A 25,105-nucleotide genomic window follows, 5' to 3' on the forward strand; every position below is an offset into this window, starting at 1 on the left:
CTGGGGGGGTTGAGAGGGTTGATGGAGGAGGTGGTGGTCGTTTTGGGTGGGGTTGGGGGTGTGGTGGGGGTGTATTTGGGTGGTCATTTTGGCTGGGCCTCTGGTGGGATAGGTTTGTGGTGTGGGTCTAGACCTGTGGTGGAGTGGGTTGAGGGTGTATTGGGTGGGGGGAGTAGAGATGGAGGGGGGCGACGTGGGGTGGATTGAGTTTTCTAGAATAGAAAACTAGAGTTTTCGGAGTAATTTACAAGACTAATGAGTGAAGGAATGGGACCAAAGACTAGCACTCGGGTAAAGCTTCACTCAAGTACATTAAAGCTCTTCATATTTAACTTAATATTTCAATGTGTCTCATTTCCACTCACATGAATGATTAATAGACCCATCAGACCTGTTCATATAATAGGTAGAAGGTAGATTACCCTGGGAGGAGTCAGCCCATGGTAGATTACCCTGGGGTGAGTCGGCCCATGGTAGATTATTCTGGGGGTGAGTCGGGCCATGGTAGATTACCCTGGGAGGAGTCAGCCCATGGTAGATTACCCTGGGAGGAGTCAGCCCATGGTAGATTACCCTGGGATGAGTCAGCCCATGGTAGATTACCCTGGGGGTGAGTCGGGCCATGGTAGATTACCCTGGGAGGAGTCAGCCCATGGTAGATTACCCTGGGAGGAGTCAGCCCATGGTAGATTACCCTGGGATGAGTCAGCCCATGGTACATTACCCTGGGAGGAGTCAGCCCATGGTAGATTACCCTGGGAGGAGTCAGCCCATGGTAGATTACCCTGGGATGAGTCAGCCCATGGTACATTACCCTGGGATGAATCGGCCCATGGTAGATAACTTTAGACTGAGTTGACATGCAGTAAATTCAAATCCCGTATGCCATTTTGATCAACAATGCCTCACTTGACAACTACCTCACTGGATGCATTCTATAAGGCATCATTCCAGCACCTTACTCTCATATAACAAACAAAGTCGCCATAACTGTGGAAAGATGGACAGGTTTCGACAAATCTTAGTCACGCCCAAAACGGGAGTAATACATGTATCAGCGGCCCTCGATCCCGTAGCTGACCTGTAACCTTTCGTCTTCCTCTACAGCTTGTCGGGAGGTGGCGTTCCTGTATGCCCTGACCTCAGCTGCGGTGACCCACACCGTGACCCGAGCATGTACTGAGGGCACCATTGATTCCTGCAACTGTGATTACCGCGCCAAGGGACCGTCAGGTAAGTCTTCGAAGTCTTGCTGTAAACACACACATATACACACACATACACACATATACACACACATACACACATATACACACACATACACACATATACACACACATACACACATATACACACACATACACACATATACACACACATACACACATATACACACACATACACACATATACACACACATACACACATATACACACATACACACATATACACACACATACACACATATACACACACATACACACATATACACACACATACACACATATACACACACATACACACATATACACACACATACACACATATACACACACATACACACATATACACACATACACACATATACACACACATACACACATATACACACACATACACACATATACACACACATACACACATATACACATACATACACACATATACACACACATACACACATATACACACACATACACACATATACACACACACACACATATATACACACACACACACACATATACACACACATACACACATATACACACACATACACACATATACACACATACACACATATACACACACATACACACATATACACACACATACACATATATACACACACATACACACACACATACACACATATACACACACATACACACATATACACACACATACACATATATACACACACATACACACACACATACACACATATACACACACATACACACATATACACACATACACACATATACACACACATACACACATATACACACACATACACATATATACACACACATACACACACACATACACACATATACACACACATACACACATATACACACACATACGAGATTTGCAATAGGTTGATTTATATCCAATTGGGTTTTATTTTCTGTTTGTTGATGTTGTGATATGTTTAATGGTCAGTTATTGGCTTCTTATTGCAGTATGTTTTATATGGTATATTGCTATTTAGGTTTGTAATGTTGTCTGTCTGTCTGTCTGTCTGTCTGTCTCTCTCTCTCTCTCTCTCTCTCTCTCTCTCTCTCTCTCTCTCTCTCTCTCTCTCTCTCTCTCTCTCTCTCTCTCTCTCTCTCTCTCTCTCTCTCTCTCTCTCTCTCTCTCTCTCTCTCTCTCTCTCTCCAATCCTTATACCTATGACCAATCACCTATCTCCCTCTCTTGAATGAATCCCCGATCTCTGTTTCAACATACTATTCTCTCTTTGTAGTCCCCTATCTTGCTCTCCAATCCCATATCCTTCTGTCCAATCCCCCTATATCACTCTCTAATCCTCCTTTACCTCCATTCAATCCTCTATCTCGCTCTCCAATACCCTGTACTTCTGGCAAAGCTGCTTCAGCTGATCGATATGTCCCTGGCTGTCTGATAACGCTGCCTGCTTGACTCTCCACCGCCCTCTAGGACTCGACTGGGAGTGGGGCGGCTGCTCCGACAACATCGACTTCGGGAACAAGTTCGCAAGGCTCTTCGTCGACGCTGGCATGAAGGGTAGGGACCCTCGCTTCCCCATCGATCTTCACAACAACGAAGTCGGTAGACTGGTGAGTCCTAGCCTAAGCTACTCTATCCCTTTGAGATGTATTTATTGCTTATCTCGTTAAACATACTTGAGGCCCTATGTGTTCTGTGTGTGTGTGTGTGTACTCCCCTTGAGAGGAGTTCTGCAGGGTTGAGCCTTGTCTTTGAGGGCTATGCCATCTGGATGGACGGTAGAACGTGGCGGTCTAGCTTCATGCAGGTCGGCGTTCAATCCCCCGACCGTCTATAAGTGGTTGAAAATACAACCATTTTAATACAATTTACCATAATAAATACAGCTTACCATTACAAAATACAGCTGGGCTGAGGTATACACGGGAGAATACAGCTCCCACATCAGCCTCCTAAGGAACCACAACGTCAAAAAAATGTCTTACTAAAAAGGTCCCATTAACCTACCAGAGGACCTAAAACAGAGAACGGGACAGTGTGTTAATTTGGCGAGCCGCTGCCATTTTCAAGCGAGATGTTTTTTGGCCTTGTGTGGAGTATACGTCAAAATATTGTACGTTCTATTAGGAGGACGGGTTGGGGTGTGCTCTGCCGGTAGAGCGACGGCCTCGCTTCATGCAGGTCCGGGTTCAATCCCCCCGATCGTCTATAAGTGGTTGGGACACCATTCCTTTCCCCCCGTCCCATCCCAAATCCTAATCCTGACCCCTTGCAAGTGTTATTAAGTCGGAATAGCTTAGTGCTGTCTCCTTCGCCTTAGCGAAGAGATGTGTATAGCTGCTAAATGTGCGTCTTCAGCTATCATCAGCCGTATGATATCTTGTACAAAGAGATATCTGATTACACTCTAAGATACAAGAGTTAAGAAAGGCTGTGGATCTCTAGCGACCGGCTCTCTTTAGGGAGCCGGTCGGCCGAGCGGACAGCACACTAGACTCGTGATCCTGTGGTCCTGGGTTCGATCCCAGGCGCCGGCGAGAAACAATGGGCAGAGTTTCTTTCACCCTATACCCCTGTTACCTAGCAGTAAAATAGGTACCTGGGTGTTAGTCAGCTGTCACGGGCTGCTTCCTGGGGGTGGAGGCCTGGTTGAAGACCGGGCCGCGGGGACACTAAAGCCCCGAAATCATCTCAAGATAACCTCAAGATAACACTTCTGGGGTGTAGCCCTGTCCTCAGTGACTGTTATCATCTCCCTAAACACCTTGTCATATGACAGCGGATTTAGCGGATGGCGGAATTCTACTGTAATCTGAAATCCTGGACGTCAATAATCTACACACTATCTACCCCCCAGCAGCTGCAGTTTTCTACTCACCTGCGTGTTCCATGAGCTAGTTAGCAATATCTCTACACCTGAAACAATGGTGTTCACAAACCACCACTTGCACAAGCTCAATGACATTGAAAAAAATCAATGGTATTGGATATCAGACTCAAAAAATATTCAGACAATGTAAATGTAACCATTAGTGTCTCTCCTGTTCCTCCAGAACCATTGGTTACGAGGTTAAGAAACCATAATTAAGTAGCATCCCGATACACGAAGGAAATAAAAATCTATGGAAATCAAACTGCAGAAACCAGTCATAGAGAGAGAGAGAGAGAGAGAGAGAGGGGGGGGGGGAGAGAGAGAACAAGTAGTGAAGATGTAGATGTCAACATCTCCAATCGTCTTCATGAAATTAGAGAGTTTGAGATAAAAGACTTGTTAGGGAGTAGAGAATCTTTTTCTCTAACTGAGCCCCCCCCCTACCAGTTGCCTGGTAGAGTGATTCTATCTTATACTGCTTGCCCATCTACCCATCTACCCACCTACCCACCTACCCACCTACCCATCTACCCACCTACCCACCTACCCACCTACCCACCTACCAGACACAACTACAGGCCAGGGGCCAGATTCACGAAAGCAGTTACGCAAGCACTTACGAACCTGTCCATCTTTTCTCAATCTTTGGCGGGTTTGTTTACAATTATTAAACAGTTAATGAGCTCGGAAGCACCAGGAGGCTGTTTATAACAATAACAACAGTTGATTGGCAAGTTTTCATGCTTGTAAACTGTTTAATAAATGTAACCAAAGCCGTCAAAGATTGAGGAAAGATGTGTACACGTTCGTAAGTGCTCGCGTAACTGCTTTCGTGAATCTGGCCCCAGGATAACACCCACCTCCGCTACCCACAAGAGGGAGAGGTTGAGAGCAACTCTACATACGGTTAAACTAACAATATAAATGTCGTGGACTATTAAACGAGCCTTTCGTAACCCAGTAATTACTGAACCGCAGCAGCAGCAGTCTGGGAACCACCCGGGTGATGGAACTGGACCCCTTATCTTGAGATCTTGAGGTTATCTTGAGATGATTTCGGGGCTTTTTAGTGTCCCCGGGGCCCGGTCCACGACCAGGCCTCCACCCCCAGGAAGCAGCCCGTGACTGCTGACTAACACCCATGTACCTATTTTACTGCTAGGTAACAGGGGCATAGGGTGAAAGAAACTCTGCCCATTGTTTCTCGCCGGCGCCTGGGATCGAACCCAGGACCACAGGATCACAATTCCAGTGTGCTGTCCGCTCGGCCGACCATCTCCCCTGACGGACGACACCGAAAGCTCTCGTTCAAAACGATCGCTCAGATATGACCGAAATTGCTGTGGATCGTTATGATAGCGAGAGACCCGTTATCAAACTAACAATTACATCATTAAACACACGTATGTGAGAACAGGATTCTGATATCCTCCTCCCCTCGTAGCCTGGTGGATAGCGCGCAGGACTCGTAATTCCGTGGCGCGGGTTCGATTCCCGCACGAGGCAGAAACAAATGGGCAAAGTTTCTTTCACCCTGAATGCCCCTGTTACCTAGCAGTAAAATAGGTACCTGGGTGTTAGTCAGCTGTCACGGGCTGCTTCCTGGGGGTGGAGGCCTGGTCGAGGACCGGGCCGCGGGGACACTAAAAGCCCCGAAATCATCTCAAGATAACCTCAAGATAACCTCCCCTTCACCTCTTGTAAATGTGTTCTGCACTTCAAATGTTCATTTAGAACAAAAATATACACTATAGAGTATGTCACAATATCGGAATTCAAAATTAGACACCCAATTCAAAAATTAAAAAATTTAATATTTGCACATTTGAAAACACACTAACTGTTTTCTAAATCTAATCACAGGATCAGTAAACATGATCCCACGAGGTGTTGTATCATACAGGACCATGATCAATACAATCAATACATCATACAATATATTGAATATACATATATTCCCACGAAGATCACGTTCTCACATATTTTATATAAATAGATTTCTGTGAGGTTTTCGCAAGGTTTAGCGTGAGTGTTCTTTGATAGTTTGAACCTCAATGAATATGTTTGTATAACTGTAGGCTCTGGGCGTTACAGCTCTGGTCGTTACAGCTCTGGTCGTTACAGCTCTGGTCGTTACAGCTCTGGGCGTTACAGCTCTGGTCGTTACAGCTCTGGTCGTTACAGCTCTGGTCGTTACAGCTCTGGGCGTTACAGCTCTGGTCGTTACAGCTCTGGTCGTTACAGCTCTGGTCGTTACAGCTCTGGTCGTTACAGCTCTGGTCGTTACAGCTCTGGTCGTTACAGCTCTGGGCGTTACGGACCTGAACGTTACGGACCTGAACGTTGCAGCTCTGGTCGTTACAGACCTGAACGTTGCAGCTCTGGGCGTTACAGACCTGAACGTTGCAGCTCTGGACGTTACAGACCTGAACGTTACAGACCTGAACGTTACAGCCCTGAACGTTACAGCTCTGGTCGTTACAGACCTGAACGTTACAGACCTGAATGTTACAGCCCTGAATGTTACAGACCTGAACGTTACAGACCTGAACGTTACAGCCCTGAATGTTACAGACCTGAACGTTACAGCTCTGGTCGTTACAGACCTGAACGTTATAGACCTGAACGTTACAGCCCTGAACGTTACGGACCTGAACGTTACAGCCCTGAACGTTACAGCCCTGAACGTTACGGACCTGAACGTTACAGCCCTGAACGTTACAGACCTGAACGTTACAGCCCTGAACGTTACAGACCTGAACGTTACAGCCCTGAACGTTACGGACCTGAACGTTACAGCCCTGAACGTTACAGCCCTGAACGTTACGGACCTGAACGTTACAGCCCTGAACGTTACAGACCTGAACGTTACAGCCCTGAACGTTACAGACCTGAACGTCATTAAATTCCTTTCCTTCTCTCTCTCTCTCTCTCTCTCTCTCTCTCTCTCTCTCTCTCTCTCTCTCTCTCTCTCTCTCTCTCTCTCTCTCTCTCTCTCTCTCTCACTCCCTCTCCCTCTTCTCACTCCCTCTCCCTCTTCTCACTCCCTCTCCCTCTTCTCACTCTCTCTCCCTCTTCTCACTCTCTCTCCCTCTTCTCACTCCCTCTCCTTCTCCTCACTCCCTCTTCTCACTCCCTCTCCCTCTTCTCACTCTCTCTCCCTCTTCTCACTCCCTCTCCCTCTCCTCACTCCCTCTTCTCACTCCCTCTCCCTCTTCTCACTCACTCTCTCCCAGACAAGAAAGAGGGAAGATGTGTATCCCTAAAGTGCACTTGTACTGACGAAAGGGAGAAATTACACCCGCTCGTCTTAAGAACATAATTGTTACCTGCACTAAGTGATCTTAATTAACCATAACTACTCTTCCTTTAACTTCCAATTAAGAGGAGAAAAGGGTCTCCTCTCACCTGGCCTCCACCTGAAGAGGCTACAAAAGGTGTTCGGAGTTGGGGTCAGGTAACCTAATTACTGGAGGGGCCCACACTACCCTCCATAAACCATTGACCGGTCCTAAACCACAACTACCAGTCACTACACTACCAGTTCCTCCACCACAACTACCAGTCACTACACTGCTTGTTCCTCCACCACCACTACCAATCACTACACTACCAGTTCCTCCACTACAACTACCAGTCACTACACTACCAGTTCCTCCACCACTACCAGTCACTACACTACCAGTTCCTCCACCACTACCAGTCACTACACTACCAGTTCCTCCACCACCACTACCAGTCACTACACTACCAGTTCCTCCACCACAACTATCAGTCTCTACACTACCAGTTCCTCCACCACCACTACCAGTCACTACACTACCAGTTCCTCCACCACAACTATCAGTCTCTACACTACCAGTTCCTCCACCACCACTACCAGTCACTACACTACCAGTTCCTCCACCACAACTATCAGTCTCTACACTACCAGTTCCACCACCACTACCAGTCACTACACTACCAGTTCCTCCACCACAACTACCAGTCTCTACACTACCAGTTCCTCCTCCACTACCAGTCACTACACTACCAGTTCCTCCACCACCACTACCAGTCACTACACTACCAGTTCCACCACCACTACCAGTCACTACACTACCAGTTCCTCCACCACAACTATCAGTCTCTACACTACCAGTTCCACCACCACTACCAGTCACTACACTACCAGTTCCTCCACCACTACCAGTCTCTACACTACCAGTTCCTCCTCCACTACCAGTCACTACACTACCAGTTCATCCACCACAACTACCAGTCACTACACTGCTTGTTCCTCCACCACCACTACCAGTCACTACACTACCAGTTCCTCCACCACCACCACCAGTCACTACACTGCTTGTTCCTCCACCACAACTACCAGTCACTACACTACCAGTTCCTCCACCACAACTACCAGTCACTACACTACCAGTTCCTCCACCACTACCAGTCACTACACTACCAGTTCCACCACCACTACCAGTCACTACACTACCAGTTCCTCCACCACTACCAGTCTCTACACTACCAGTTCCTCCTCCACTACCAGTCACTACACTACCAGTTCCTCCACCACAACTACCAGTCACTACACTACCAGTTCCTCCTCCACTACCAGTCACTACACTACCAGTTCCTCCACCACAACTACCAGTCACTACACTGCTTGTTCCTCCACCACCACTACCAGTCACTACACTACCAGTTCCTTCACCACCACTACCAGTCACTACACTACCAGTTCCACCACCACTACCAGTCACTACACTACCAGTTCCTTCACCACCACCACCAGTCACTACACTGCTTGTTCCACCACCACCACTACCAGTCACTACACTACCAGTACCTCCACCACAACTACCAGTCACTACACTACCAGTTCCTCCACCACAACTACCAGTCACTACACTGCTTGTTCCTCCACCACCACTACCAGTCACTACACTACCAGTACCTCCACCACCACTACCAGTCACTACACTACCAGTACCTCCACCACAACTACCAGTCACTACACTACCAGTTCCTCCACCACAACTACCAGTCACTACACTACCAGTTCCTTCACCACAACTACCAGTCACTACACTACCAGTTCCTTCACCACAACTACCAGTCACTACACTACCAGTTCCACCACCACCACTACCAGTCACTACACTACCAGTTCCTCCACCACCACTACCAGTCACTACACTACCAGTTCCACCACCACCACTACCAGTCACTACACTACCAGTTCCACCACCACCACTACCAGTCACTACACTACCAGTTCCTCCACCACAACTATCAGTCACTACACTACCAGTTCCACCACCACTACCAGTCACTACACTACCAGTTCCACCACCACCACTACCAGTCACTACACTACCAGTTCCACCACCACCACTACCAGTCACTACACTACCAGTACCTCCACCACCACTACCAGTCACTACACTACCAGTTCCACCACCACCACTACCAGTCACTACACTACCAGTCACTACACCACAATAGAGAAGATGAACTTAGAGTGCTTGTTAAGACCGCTATAAAAACAGTACAAATTACTGAAGCCCTGTTGGCACATACGATTCAGCTCCTATTTATATCCATCCAAACATTCATATATACATGTCTAACCTACGCTTGAAACAATCGAGTGCTTCTACGTCAATAATGATCCCCCGTTAATTTGTTCCATAGATTTAAAAATCTAATTTTTGAACCAGTATTTACCCCAGGCCTGGATCTAAATTTCTTCAATTTCTGTTCATAATTTCGTTGTTCATTGTTCATATATTGTGACACCACCGACACTACACCCCATATAGTGACTCATCATCGGCTGCTAAGCCCTCGTCCAATCCCCGGTTACTGATTGGTCAAATCATTTCGTCTTGGAAGACGACAAACACACATTTAAGGTCATCACCTAACAGCCGTAACGACCCGATGCGCAGGTTAACTGGTCATTGGCTTGTCTTAACAGCTTCCGTAGGCTCTATCAGGCCCTCATCTGGGACCCTCGAACCACAACCCGACGCCTCGAACCCACAATCATTCTACCCGCAATTTGGAAGATTGAATCGCTTCCTCTGTCGGGCCGCCAGTTCCAAGGGTTATAAAGTCCCACAAAGGTTATAAAGTCCCACAAAGGTTATAAAGTCCCACAAAGGTTATAAAGTCCCACAAAGGTTATAAAGTCCCACAAAGGTTATAAAGTCCCACAAAGGTTATAAAGTCCCACAAAGGTTATAAAGTCCCACAAAGGTTATAAAGTCCCACAAAGGTTATAAAGTCCCACAAAGGTTATAAAGTCCCACAAAGGTTATAAAGTCCCACAAGAGGCTCTTCCTCTTGTGGGATTTCGTAGGTCCTGGCTCCTAAATCCTCTGAACCGAGCTGTTGAACTTTGTGAACTCTGTCGACTTGTTTGAGGCCGTAGTTCACTCTGCTGGCGCAAGATATTGGGGGCTCGAACTCAGATTCTGCTGGAAACAAACTCTGCTTCTGATTGATTACTGAAAATGACACCTGATTATAACTTCAACATTGAACTCACTGAACTTATTAAGGTATATAATATACCTAAAATATATTCTTTTGGTCTTAGTGTAACAAACTAGGCTATTGTAAGAATTATCCAGAGTGGTTTATCGACAAAAGAGAATGGGAAGCTGAGCCGCATGGTGACCTGACCCCCAGGGGAATTCGCGGTGGAAATAACCGACGCTTTGTTCATAGCTGCGTATAATGAATCATCCTATAGTATTCAGTAATTTAGAGAAAATTAGCCTTTATTCATTTTGCATTAAAATTGTATTGTATAATAGTACTGGATACAATATCAAGAGTATTCTAATTATTGAGTTTAAGTCACCATCAGTGACGTCACGAATCAGATCTAACTTTTAAAGCGGAGTGACCGGCGGTCATAGGTCATCAGGGGTTGACAGGTCTACTATTTCTCAAAGTTTTAATAACCATTTTTGTGATCGGGAACAGCTCTGCCGTTAGATGTTTGTGTAATCTAATTAAAGTAAAATAATTCAACCAGTCTGGATCAATTCAGTATAAACAGAGGATAATTGTTATAACTTAAACCTTGCTAGTAACTGGGTAGAACTTTGACTAGGCGGAAGGATACAATACTCTTGTCTGGGGTAGACCAGACAAGGAGGAGATCAGTGTGATCTGCCGAGCAGCTGGGAGAGGTCAACCATCTTACCTCTCCCCAAGACCAGCCCCAACACCGAGAGCTGGGAAACATAGAGGTATAGTTGCTATGGTTATGTATAGAAATAGTCTTCTCATTTGCCACTCAGGTCAAGTAGGGAGTGTTAAAGTGATAGGGAGTGAACACATTTAGATTTTGTTTTAGTTTTCTTTTAATAAATTAAATTTGTTAATATTTTGCATTTCATTATTTCCATGTGTTTTATGTGTAAACTTGTCCTGGTCACGTGGTCCACACGAGGCAGAGTTGCATTGGGCGCCGATTCTAACATCGAATCGGAATTATCATTACCGTGTAATTTATTCCACACTCAAGGTCATCGTTTATAGTGGGGATCAAGCCCCTAGGTTGATTAATTAGCGTGATCGATCCAGACCTCGATCATTGCTCTGTGTTACTGGTCTGGTGGTGGCAGCAGAGGTGACTCTAGGGTTTTGTTCAGAGCTTAGGTCACGTCATACTGGGTGTAGAATCCTAAGTCGGTCAATCGTCTTAGGACCACGTGGCGTGGAGTTGGCTTTGTTAAAAGTTTTGGAGTCCCTTGGTAGAGAATAATAAGTAAGAATACGGGTAGAGGGAGTAGAAAGAAGGAAGTAAAGAGAGAGGAACCAGAACCCGTGTTACATTAGCTAGACCGCCAGAGCCGGTCGGCCGAGCGGACAGCACGCTGGACTTGTGATCCTGTGGTCTCGGGTTCGATCCCAAGCGCCGGCGAGAAACAATGGGCAGAGTTTCTTTCACCCTATGCCCCTGTTACCTAGCAGTAAAATATGTACCTGGGTGTTAGTCAGCTATCACGGGCTGCTTCCTGGGGGTGGAGGCCTGGTCGAGGACCGGGCCGCGGGGACACTAAAAGCCCCGAAATCATCTCAAGATAACCTCAAGATAGCTATGTATTTCTACAGTTAAGAATTACATCTATACCAACTTGTGACACAAGGTTCTGAACTTTCAATATGTGAACACGTCGAAAAACATACACTTTTCTGAACATTATAGAGTAGAATGTTCCATTCCTGAACTGTTGTAGTGACATGCTGAACCTGTCCTCTATAATACATCAATTATATTCGTGTTATACTCATAATATGACCTTGTAACAACACTGTAATAACCCCTATGTGACGGGGGGGGGGGGGCTCAATAACTCTATACTGCTGTAGTTCCCTACTGTATGTTCTTGATTTATTTGTATAATACATCAAAGTCATGTTGTGGGGAATAAGTGATGAGAGTTTGCTTCGTGAGTTGTATGTTGTATTCAGTGTTGTTGTTGTTGTTGTTTAAGATTCGCTACCTGGAACAAAAAGTTCCAAGCAGCACGGGCTATGGTGATCCCGGAGTGTATTCAGTGTATACTGGTGTATATAATTATGTTTTTACACACAAGAAGCAGCAGATAATAAGAATGTGAGGGGCCTGACTAGTGCATAGTGAGGGGGGGGGGGAGGGCCTGTTGTAGGACAGTTTTTTTTTTTTGTATTTGTTTCTACCACAGACGTGGCCAGACATTTACACTGCTAACCAGCATATATACATTTTATTCTGTCCTCCATGGACAGGGTTCTAGAGATCTGTTAGACATGTTCAGTGATTTTATATATATATATATATATATATATATATATATATATATATATATATATATATATATATATATATATATATATGCAATTGACGATCACAAAACACTGATCATTTTATGCGGATTTTCCGCATATATATATATATATATATATATATATATATATATATATATATATATATATATATATATATATATATATATATATATATATATATATAACTGAAAACTCACACCCCAGAAGTGACTCGAACCCATACTCCCAGGAGCCACGCAACTGGTATGTACAAGACGCCTTAATCCACTTGACCATCACGACCGGACAAAATGAGGTGATAGCCGAGGCTATTTGAACCACCCCACCGCCGGCACTCGGATAGTAATCTTGGGCATAGCATTTTACCAAATCACCTCATTCTTTGAGGTGATTTGTTCGCATTTGTGTTCCTCACGTGTGCCCCAAAGAATGAGGTGATTTGGTAAAATGCTATGCCCAAGATTACTATCCGAGTGCCGGCGGTGGGGTGGTTCAAATAGCCTCGGCTATCACCTCATTTTGTCCGGTCGTGATGGTCAAGTGGATTAAGGCGTCTTGTACATACCAGTTGCGTGGCTCCTGGGAGTATGGGTTCGAGTCACTTCTGGGGTGTGAGTTTTCAGTTGCATATTGTCCTGGGGACCATTCAGGCTTGTTCGCATATATATATATATATATATATATATATATATATATATATATATATATATATATATATATATATATATATATATATATATATATATATATATATATATATATATATATGTCGTACCTAGTAGCCAGAACGCACTTTTCGGCCTACTATGCAAGGCCCGATTTGCCTAATAAGCCAAGTTTTCATGAATTAACGTTTCTTCGACTACCTAACCTACCTAACCTAACCTAACCTAACTTTTTCGGCTACCTAACCTAACCTAACCTATAAAGATAGGTTAGGTTAGGTTAGGTAGGGTTGGTTAGGTTCGGTCATATATCTACGTTAATTTTAACTCCAATAAAAAGCAATTGACGTCATACATAATGAAATGGGTAGCTTTATCATTTCATAAGAAAAAAATAGAGAAAATATATTAATTCAGGAAAATTTGGCTTATTAGGCAAATCGGGCCTTGCATAATAGGCTGAGAAGTGCGTTCTGGCTACTAGGTACGACATATGTATATATATATATATATATATATATATATATATATATATATATATATATATATATATATATATATATATATATTTATGACTCTGCTTCTTTGACAGGGTAAGATAGCTGCTATAGAAACAAGTGTGGTATTAACCACTTAACCACTGAAGGTAATTAAGATGCTTTCACAAGCTCAGATTATATAGTTACATCACAAACACTGTATAACATATACATTACATGGTCAATCTTGGGTACAAGTCCAATATATCATCAAGTGTTCCAGTACTCATATAGTAGTTACAGAGTTCATCATACCTGAGCACAAGGAGGGCGAAAGTCAGTCAGTATGGGACAGCCAGGGGCTGGTCGGGGCCAGGGGGTGGTCGGGGCCAGGGGCTGGTCGGGGCCAGGGGCTGGTCAGAGCCAGGGGCTGGTCGGGGCCAGGGGCTGGTCAGGGCCAGGGGCTGGTCGGGGCCAGGGGCTGGTTGGGGCCAGGGGCTGGTTGGGGCCAGGGGCTGGTCGGGGCCAGGGGCTGGTCGGGGCCAGGGGCTGGTCGGGGCCAGGGGCTGGTCAGGGCCAGGGGCTGGTTGGGGCCAGGGGCTGGTTGGGGCCAGGGGCTGGTTGGGGCCAGGGGCTGGTTGGGGCCAGGGGCTGGTCGGGGCCAGGGGCTGGTCGGGGCCAGGGGCTGGTCGGGGCCAGGGACTGGTCGGGGCCAGGGGCTGGTCGGGGCCAGGGGCTGGTCGGGGCCAGGGGCTGGTCGGGGCCAGGGGCTGGTTGGGGCCAGGGGTTGGTCGGGGCCAGGGGATGGTCGGGGCCAGGGGCTTGTCGGGGCCAGGGGCTGGTCGGGGCCAGGGGCTGGTCGGGGCCAGGGGCTAGTCGGGGCCAGGGGCTGGTCGGGGCCAGGGGCTGGTCGGGGCCAGGGGGTGGTCGGAGCCAGGGGCTGGTCGGAGCCAGGGGCTGGTCGGGGCCAGGGGGTGGTCGGGGCCAGGGGCTGGTCGGGGCCAGGGGGTGGTCGGAGCCAGGGGCTAGTCGGAGCCAGGGGCTGGTCGGGGCCAGGGGCTGGTCGGAGCCAGGGGCTGGTCGGGGCCAGGGGCTGGTCGGGGCCAGGGGCTGGTCGGGGCCAGGGGGTGGTCGGGGCCAGGGGCTGGTCGGGGCCAGGGGCTGGTCGGGGCCAGGGGGTGGTCGGGGCCAGGGGCTGGTCGGGGCCAGGGGGTGGTCGGGGCCAGGGGGTGGTCGGGGCCAGGGGGTGGTCGGGGCCAGGGGGTGGTCGGGGCCAGGGGCTGGTCGGGGCCAGGGGGTGGTCGGGGCCAGGGGGTGGTCGGAGCCAGGGGCTGGTCGGGGCCAGGGGGTGGTCGGGGCCAGGGGGTGGTCGGGGCCAGGGGCTGGTCGGGGCCAGGGGCTGGTCGGGGCCAGGGGGTGGTCGGGGCCAGGGGGTGGTCGGAGCCAGGGGTCCGGTCGGAATATTAAGGCAGTCCTTGTAAACAATGCAGTGGACGACTTGAGGTCCAGAATTGTGAATTCTAAAGCTGATGTCTGACTTAAGCTGTCATGTGATTGTGAGTGATGGTGCACTGGTGATGACAGTGATGGTGATGGGTGGTGGTGGGCTCTTGTGCCCTGTGATGGGTGGTGATGGGCGCTGGTGATAGTGATAGGTGGTGATGGTGATGAGTAGTGATGGTGATGGGTGATGATGGGCGCTGGTGATAGTGATAGGTGATGATGGTGATGAGTAGTGATGGTGATGGGTGATGATGGGTGCTGGTGATAGTGATAGGTGATGCTGGTGATGTGTAGTGATGGTGTGGGTGATAAGGACCTCACCGCACATGCGCACACCATCAATGTCCTACCGAACTTGACGATAAGTTAAGGTCTCTCGCGCATGCGCCAAACCACCAACCATTAAAAACACAACGACAAGCGTCATTAATCCACAGTAACAAGTGCTTAACGATGCCTGACACGTAATCACCTTGTTAAGCTTCGTAATAAACGCATCGAAACTTCTGTCTCATTTGGCATTTTCAACAAATGTCCCTAAACCAAAAAAATGCTTCAAAAGTCTGTTTTTTGAAAAAACCTCAATTGTTACCCCATGAAGTATTAACAAAACTTAAATGAACTTTGTGATTACGTTCTAAGACCCAGTGCTAAGGTGAGGATAAACCAAATATCCTAGTCAAAATCCTAGCAGTTGTAAAAGGATATCATAAACACAGGACAGGATATCATAAATACAGGACAGGATATCCATAAAAGGATATCATAAATACAGGACAGGATATCCATAAAAGGATATCATAAATACAGGACAGGATATCCATAAAAGGATATCATAAATACAGTTTATATTTGAAATTTCGAATTTCGCCGTAAAAATATTATGTAAGAAGAGAAGTCATGGGCGACTTCAACCACGGAAGAATAGACTGGGAGAACAAGGAACCGCATGGAGGCGAGGATACGTGGAGAGCTAAACTACTGGAGGTGGCGACAAGCAACTTTCTAAGTCAGCATGTCGGAGAACCCACAAGGATGAGAGGCAATGACGAACCAGCGAGACTCGACCTGGTCTTCACTCTGAACGACTCCGACATAAGGGAAATCGGCTTTGAGGCCCTAGTAGGACTGAGCGACCACAGTGTATTGGTATTTGAGTACCTGGTTGAAGAAGGGTTTAATACACTCTCAACACTCCCTAAGTACACCCTAAGTACACACGTTGTATAGCCTCTACCAATGTATACTTTATGTAGCCTCTTTCATATATACAGTACAACTGAAACTGTGTATGGAGACAGCCTTCACCACATGCATTAGGCAGTGATGTGGTGGAGGCTGACTCCATACACAGTTTCAAGTGTAGATATGATAGAGCCCAATAGGCTCAGGAACCTGTACACCAGTTGATTGACGGTTGAGAGGCGGGACCAAAGAGCCAGAGCTCAACCCCCCCGCAAACACAACTAGATGAGTCACACACACAGAATAAGCCCAAGTAGCACTCCTTACAAGTGGACCACGCTGATAGAAGATTAAGCTACAGAAGCCACCTCCATCCGCAACATTAAACGCCAGATTCGACCAAGAATTCCAACGACATAACAGTTCAGCTTGACCGTAAGAGGTTGACAGGTCCAGCAGGCGGGCCGTCAAGACCTCACACGCCAGCAGTAAGCAATGATAGATAACCAGCGATAGGTCAATACACACGAGCCAAGATAGGAGAGAGCGCGGCGCAGCTCTCCGCCCAAACAGAACATTACGAGTCATTTGTTATCAGTATGGCTTGACCTTTGACCCCGGCCAGGGGGGCGGGGGGGGGGGGGGGTCCCACGGCTGCTTCCCAATGACTTCATTCACTCTCAGACTCCCAGATCCCGCCCTTAACAACCGCTTCTCACCATAACCACTCACTATACATCTCCCCTGACCCAGCTTCACTCCGCGCACATCCGCGCACGTTTGAGAGTTTGCCTGCGCAAAGTTGGGATATATATATATATATATATATATATATATATATATATATATATATATATATATATATATATATATATATATATATATATATATATATATTGCGTTGTGCAGCTAGGACAGGGGAAAAAGTATGGGTCCTGGTTCGAGGTGAAGGCTGACGTGATAAAGAATGAAACAATGTGGCAAATGACGATAACTTGTGGGAAGTGTCAGGTGAACGAGCCCCCCCCTCTCTCTCCCCCACCCCCCCCCACCTCCCCCACCCCCCCCCCACCTCCCCCACCCCCCCCCCCCCTATCTCACAACCCCTGCCATTCACACGGCCGAAAATAATCGATAAAATACTCTCTCACTCCCATATGATGGTCCGGCCGGGGCGAAATTCGAAGGCGATTGGGCACCTTACCGCGCATGCGCACCGAGGCGACCCCCCCTGAGGGCCCCTGTAAGATCTCTCCCCCACCCTGAGGGGCCCTGTAAGATCTCTCCCCCACCCTGAGGGGCCCTGTAAGATCTCCCCCACACCCTGAGGGCCCCCTGTAAGATCTTCCCCCCACCCTGAGGGCCCCTGTAAGATCTCCCCCCAACCCTGAGGGCCCCTGTAAGATCTCCCCCCAACCCTGAGGGACCCTGTAAGATCTCCCCACACCCTGAGGGCCCCTGTAAGATCTCCCCACACCCTGAGGGCCCCCTGTAAGATCTCCCCCCCCACCCTGAGGGCCCCTGTAAAATCTCCCCCCCTCCTGAGGGCCCCTGTAAGATCTCCCCCCCTCATGAGGGCCCCTGTAAGATCTCCCCCCCTCCTGAGGGCCCCTGTAAGATCTCCCCCCCCTTAGGGCCCCTGTAAGATCTCCCCCCCCCTGAGGGCCCCTGTAAGATCTCCCCCACCCTGAGGGCCCCTGTAAGATCTCCCCCCCTGAGGGTCCCTGTAAGATCTCCCCCACCCTGAGGGCCCCTGTAAGATCTCCCCCACCCTGAGGGCCCCTGTAAGATCTCCCCCCCCCCACCCTGAGGGCCCCTGTAAGATCTCCCCCCCACCCTGAGGGCCCCTGTAAGATCTCCCCCCCCACCCTGAGGGCCCCTGTAAGATCTCCCCCCCCCTCCTGAGGGCCCCTGTAAGATCTCCCCCCCCACCCTGAGGGCCCCTGTAAGATCTCCCCCCCCACCCTGAGGGCCCCTGTAAGATCTCCCCCCCACCCTGAGGGCCCCTGTAAGATCTCCCCCCCCTCCTGAGGGCCCCTGTAAGATCTCCCCCCCCACCCTGAGGGCCCCTGTAAGATCTCCCCCCCCCTCCTAAGGGCCCCTGTAAGATCTCCCCCCCCCTCCTGAGGGCCCCTGTAAGATCTCCCCCCCACCCTGAGGGCCCCTGTAAGATCTCCCCCCCCTCCTAAGGGCCCCTGTAAGATCTCCCCCCCCCTCCTGAGGGCCCCTGTAAGATCTCCCCCCCCCCACCCTGAGGGCCCCTGTAAGATCTCCCCCCCTCCTGAGGGCCCCTGTAAGATCTCCCCCCCTCCTGAGGGCCCCTGTAAGATCTCCCCCCCCTCCTGAGGGCCCCTGTAAGATCTCCCCCCCCTCCTGAGGGCCCCTGTAAGATCTCCCCCCCCCCTCCTGAGGGCCCCCTGTAAGATCTCCCCCCCCCACCCTGAGGGCCCCTGTAAGATCTCCCCCCCCACCCTGAGGGCCCCTGTAAGATCTCCCCCCCCCTCCTGAGGGCCCCTGTAAGATCTCCCCCCCCCACCCTCAGGGCCCCTGTAAGATCTCCCCCCCTCCTGAGGGCCCCTGTAAGATCTCCCCCCCCCTCCTGAGGGCCCCTGTAAGATCTCCCCCCCCCCTCCTGAGGGCCCCTGTAAGATCTCCCCCCCCCTCCTGAGGGCCCCTGTAAGATCTCCCCCCCCCTCCTGAGGGCCCCTGTAAGATCTCCCCCCCCTCCTGAGGGCCCCTGTAAGATCTCCCCCCCCCCTCCTGAGGGCCCCTGTAAGATCTCCCCCCCCCTCCTGAGGGCCCCTGTAAGATCTCCCCCCCCCTCCTGAGGGCCCCTGTAAGATCTCCCCCCCCCTCCTGAGGGCCCCTGTAAGATCTCCCCCCCCTCCTGAGGGCCCCTGTAAGATCTCCCCCCCCCTCCTGAGGGCCCCTGTAAGATCTCCCTTCTGATAACCACCATCTTAAACTTTTAATAATAATAAACTCTAAAAACCGGTTTTCTTCACTTTAACTTCCCTAAGACACCCCTCGCCTGCTACCCCCAGGCCCCAGTAAGACACAGACAGACTAATTCAGAACTCAAGTGTAAGCTGGAGTCAGGTGTGTGGCCCAACAGCCTCACACCACACACCTGGCTGGAGTCAGGTGTGGGGCCCAACAGCCTCACACCACACACCTGCCTGGAGTCAGGTGTGTGGCCCAACAGCCTCATACCACACACCTGGCTGGAGTCAGGTGTGTGGCCCAACAGCCTCATACCACACACCTGGCTGGAGTCAGGTGTGGGGCCCAACAGCCTCACACCACACACCTGGCTGGAGTCAGGTGTGGGGCCCAACAGCCTCACACCACACACCTGGCTGGAGTCGGGTGTGTGGCCCAACAGCCTCACACCACACACCTGGCTAGAGTCAGGTGTGTGTATGTGGGTCGTTTTAACCGGGGGTTGGGTCCACACACCTTTCATCAACGTCAGTAAACTGGTAGTTAGACAATTTGCCCAATCGTCTATCACTTCCGGAGGGGATTTTAAGACATCATTTAACATTAAGAGGTCTTCTATCAGCTAGATCATCAACTACCACTAACTCACAATGGATGAGAAATGGTCGAAGGGTCTCGAAGCTGTGATTGAGAACCTCTCTCCCGCTTCGCACGCGAACTCCAGCCAACCAGCCACACGCACACACACACACACACACACACACACACACACACACACACACACACACACACACACACACACACACACACACACACACACACACACACACACACACACACGCACGCACGCACACACACACACACAAATCGTTCCTGTCGGAAGATTTCAATAAGGAAGATCGCTGATGGAGATATCACACACACGGAGAGGATAGCCACGGCGCTGGACGGGAGTTACAGGGGAGATGCTGCTCTAACACAGCATCTTCATCTCCGAGGCTCCCCTTGGGGAGACGGGGGAGATCTCTTCTGGGATTCTGGGGGGGGGGGGAGGTTAGGGGAGGGGGGGCTGGGGGAGGGGGGCAAGGGGGGAGGGGGGGCAGGCGGCTCTATTGAAAAACAGAAAACCAGAAATGTTGCTTCAAGGTCCCCTGGTGTAGGTGTTGGTGGTCCCTAGCTGCCCCCTGGTGTAGGTGTGATGGTCCTTAGCTGCCCCCTGGTGTAGGTATGATGGTCCCTAGCTGCCCCCTGGTGTTTGCATGATGGTCCCTAGCTGCCCCCTGGTGTTTGCATGATGGTCCCTAGCTGCCCCCTGGTGTTTGCATGATGGTCCCTAGCTGCCCCCTGGTGTTTGCATGATGGTCCCTAGCTGCCCCTGGTGTAGGTATGATGGTCCCTAGCTGCCCCTGGTGTAGGTATGATGGTCCCTAGCTGCCCCCTGGTGTTTGCATGATGGTCCCTAGCGGCCCCCTAGTGTTCATGCCCCTGGGTATGAAGATCATTCCGTTACGCATCACAGTTGCGAGGCGGGACCAAAGAGCCAGAGCTCAACCCCCCCACAGGCACCACTAGGTGGGTACTGGTCCCTGGTCGTTCCACACTGGCGCACAAGGCAGCGAGTGTTTGTAAGCATTCCTCTCGCCTGCATTCCACTAGCGCCGGGCCTCGGACCACGGCCCAGCACTTCCATCAATGCGTAAACTCCTTAAATTATTGCTAAGATTCTTTTTTTTTTTCCTTCAAGTGGGTGGGAGAGGAGGTAGGAGGTGAGGTGGGAGGGCTTCAGAGCTTCGACGCATTCATTAGGTTCAAGGCTTCGACGCATTCATTAGGTTCAAGGCTTCGACGCATTCATTAGGTTCAAGGCTTCGACGCATTCATTAGGTTCAAGGCTTCGACGCATTCAATAGGTTCAAGGCTTCGACGTATTCATTAGGTTCAAGGCTTCGACGCATTCATTAGGTTCAAGGCTTCGACGCATTAATTAGGTTCAAGACTTCGACGCGTTCATTAGGTTCAAAACTTCGACGCATTCAATAGGTTCAAGGCTTCGACGTATTCAATAGGTTCAAGGCTTCGACGTATTCATTAGGTTCAAGGCTTCGACGTATTCATTAGGTTCAAGGCTTCGACGCATTCATTAGGTTCAAGGCTTCGACGCATTCATTAGGTTCAAGGCTTCGACGCATTAATTAGGTTCAAGACTTCGACGCGTTCATTAGGTTCAAAACTTCGACGCATTCAATAGGTTCAAGGCTTCGACGCATTCATTAGGTTCAAGCCTTCGACGCATTTCTCAGCTTCAAGGCTTCGACGCGTTCATCAGGTTCAAGACTTCGACGCATTCATTAGGTTCAAGGCTTCAACGCATTCATTAGGTTCAAGGCTTCGACGCATTCATTAGGTTCAAGGCTTCGACGCATTCATGAGGTTCAAGCCTTCGACACATTTCTCAGCTTCAAGGCTTCGACGCGTTCATCAGGTTCAAGGCTTCGACGCATTCATTAGGTTCAAGGCTTCGACGCATTCATTAGCTTCAAGGTTTCGACGCATTCATTAGGTTCAAGGCTTCGACGCATTCATTAGGTTCAAGGCTTCGACGCATTAATTAGGTTCAAGGCTTCGACGCATTCATGAGGTTCAAGGCTTCGACACATTCATTAGGTTCAGGGCTTCGACGCATTCATTAGGTTCAAGGCTTCGACGCATTCATTAGGTTCAAGGCTTCGACGCATTCATTAGGTTCAAGGCTTCGACGCATTAATTAGGTTCAAGGCTTCGACGCATTCATGAGGTTCAAGGCTTCGACGCATTCATTAGCTTCAAGGCTTCGACGCATTCATCAGCTTCAAGGCTTCGACGCATTCATCAGCTTCAAGGCTTCGACGCATTCATTAGCTTCAAGGCATCGAGGAAAGACTAAAGGATTCTAACCTCGCTGGAATAAATAGAGGAGACATGATCACCACATACAAAATTAATAACCCAATCAAAATAGACAATGGAGGCAAGCAAGACTAATTAGCAGTGGTAGCACAAGAACACAGGACTAGATGGGAACTATAAGTACCCAAAAGGTGTCACAGAAACTGTTTAATTTTTGTTTTCAGTGTCAGGAGAGTATATTGTTTCTGTTTAAGATTCAGCTACTGGGAACCAAAAGTTCCAAGTAGCACGGGCTATGGTGAGCCCGTAGTGGACTTACCTGGCACAGGAGCGGGGCAAGTAGCACGGGCTATGGTGAGCCCGTAGTGGACTTACCCGGCACAGGAGCGGTGCAAGTAGCACGGGCTATGGTGAGCCCGTAGTGGACTTACCTGGCACAGGAGTGGGGCAAGTAGCACGGGTTATGGTGAGCCCGTAGTGGACTTACCTGGCACAGGAGCGGGGCAAGTAGCACGGGCTATGGTGAGCCCGTAGTGGACTTACCTGGCACAGGAGCGGGGCAAGTAGCACGGGCTATGGTGAGCCCGTAGTGGACTTACCCGGCACAGGAGCGGGGCAAGTAGCACGGGCTATGGTGAGCCCGTAGTGGACTTACCTGGCACAGGAGCGGAGCAAGTAGCACGGGCTATGGTGAGCCCGTAGTAGACTTACCTGGCACAGGAGCGGGGCAAGTAGCACGGGCTATGGTGAGCCCGTAGTGGACTTACCTGGCACAGGAGCGGAGCAAGTAGCACGGGCTATGGTGACCCCGTAGTGGACTTACCTGGCACAGGAGCGGGGCAAGTAGCACGGGCTATGGTGACCCCGTAGTGGACTTACCCGGCACAGGAGCGGAGCTGTAACTTCAGAAAAGTAAATAGGTGGAACGCACTGTGGTTAATCTCCATTCAAAGCTGTACATGTAAGACCTAATTGGTTCTCAAACTATGCACCAGGCCATTAATGGTTCGAGAGGCGGGGACCAGGAGCTCACTCCCGATAAGTGCAACTCTCAGCCTACACACAACACACACACACCCTGTAAAGTAATCATTCAACATATATGAAACATTGTAAAGTGTTTCTAAACATTGTAGTCTTAACTCTTAATAACTTCTTAATTCTTAATTCTTAAGTTAATTCTTCTTAACTTCTTAATTCTTAATTCTTAAGTTAATTCTTCTTAACTTCTTAATTCACAAAATTCAACAAAATCCTCCATCATAACAAATTTATTTCCCTGAGATATCCAAGTAATTTATCTATCACCCCCCCCCCCAGCCCCCCCCCACCCCATGCCCCAGCACCTCCATACCCCCCATAATCTACCACCTCTCCTCTCCCCATAATCTACCACCTCTGCTTCCCCATAATCTACCACCTCTCCCCATAATCTACCACCTCTCCTCTCCCCATAATCTACCACCTCTTCTTCCCCATAATCTACCACCTCTCCCCCATAATCTTCCACCCCTCCCCCATAATCTACCACCTCTCCCCCCATAATCTACCACCTCTCCCCCATAATCTACCACCTCTCCCCCATAATCTACCACCTCACCTCTCCCCCATAATCTACCACCTTTCCTGCCCCATAATCTACCACCTCTCCTCGTAATCTACGACCCCTCCCCATAATCTACCACCTCTCCCCATAATCTACCACCTCTCCCCCCATAATCTACCCCCTCCCCCTCTACACTCTACCATCTACTCCCTATCTTGCTGCCTCTGACCACTAACTCCTGCTCTCTCTTCCACAGCATGTTAAGGACAACATGAGAAAAGAATGTAAATGCCACGGTATGTCTGGCTCCTGTACCGTCAAGACGTGTTGGTGGAGACTCCCCTACTTCAGAAGGGTGGGCGACGCCCTAAAGGTAAGGGGAAATAGGGGAAATGGGGACCTATATAACCCCCCTATTTAGTAGGGGGAGTATAGCTTAATTGGTTCAGCCGGATAGGAATGGTTATTTCATTTATAAGATGACAGTGGTAAGGCATTTTCTCCTGATAGGTAGAATAGGAGAAAAGGGGATAGTAGCGCCTATTCAGAAAGTGGTTAAGTAATCTTAAAAGCTTCAGCTCCTGGGGTCCAGCCATACTGGCAAATGTGCTGGGACTCCAGACCTACTTATATGTCTATCCTCATATAGATATGAAAGCCATATACATTCCAACCTATCCATACACCCCTAGTATTGCCATGTGTAACTATACACCTCATACATCCCTATCGGTCACACAGTTATAGGGGTGTATTGAAGCTTGCATACGAACAGCTGATAATACATCAGCTAATACATTAGCTGATGTATTATCTGGGGCTAATTAACCTAACTGCACCTCCTCGTTCAGACGAGGTATATCAGATGTCAATCAGAACGCTAGGCTAGCCCTTCAGCTTTACGTATACTTGTGGGCAGGTATACTTATGGATAGATGAACCTGTCGGCATGTATACCTCTGGATACATGTGCTTGTGGCTAGGTATT

The 25,105-nt window shown here is 49.1% G+C and overlaps 1 protein-coding gene across 1 annotated transcript in view; it reads left to right on the forward strand.

Moving 5' to 3' along the window:
• Nucleotides 1-1,101: 1,101 nt before the first annotated feature.
• Nucleotides 1,102-25,105, forward strand: part of LOC123747509 (protein wingless) — a 38,042-nt gene continuing 14,038 nt past the window's right edge. Inside the window, exons 1-2 of the mRNA XM_045729726.2 lie at nt 1,102-1,233; nt 2,668-2,807. Coding sequence (XP_045585682.2) covers nt 2,748-2,807 — 60 coding nt within the window. The 5' untranslated portion in view covers nt 1,102-1,233; nt 2,668-2,747. The remainder of the gene's footprint in view (nt 1,234-2,667; nt 2,808-25,105) is intronic.

The sequence above is a fragment of the Procambarus clarkii genome, chromosome 3 (genome assembly GCF_040958095.1).
Source record: "Procambarus clarkii isolate CNS0578487 chromosome 3, FALCON_Pclarkii_2.0, whole genome shotgun sequence".
Lineage (NCBI taxonomy): Eukaryota > Metazoa > Arthropoda > Malacostraca > Decapoda > Cambaridae > Procambarus > Procambarus clarkii.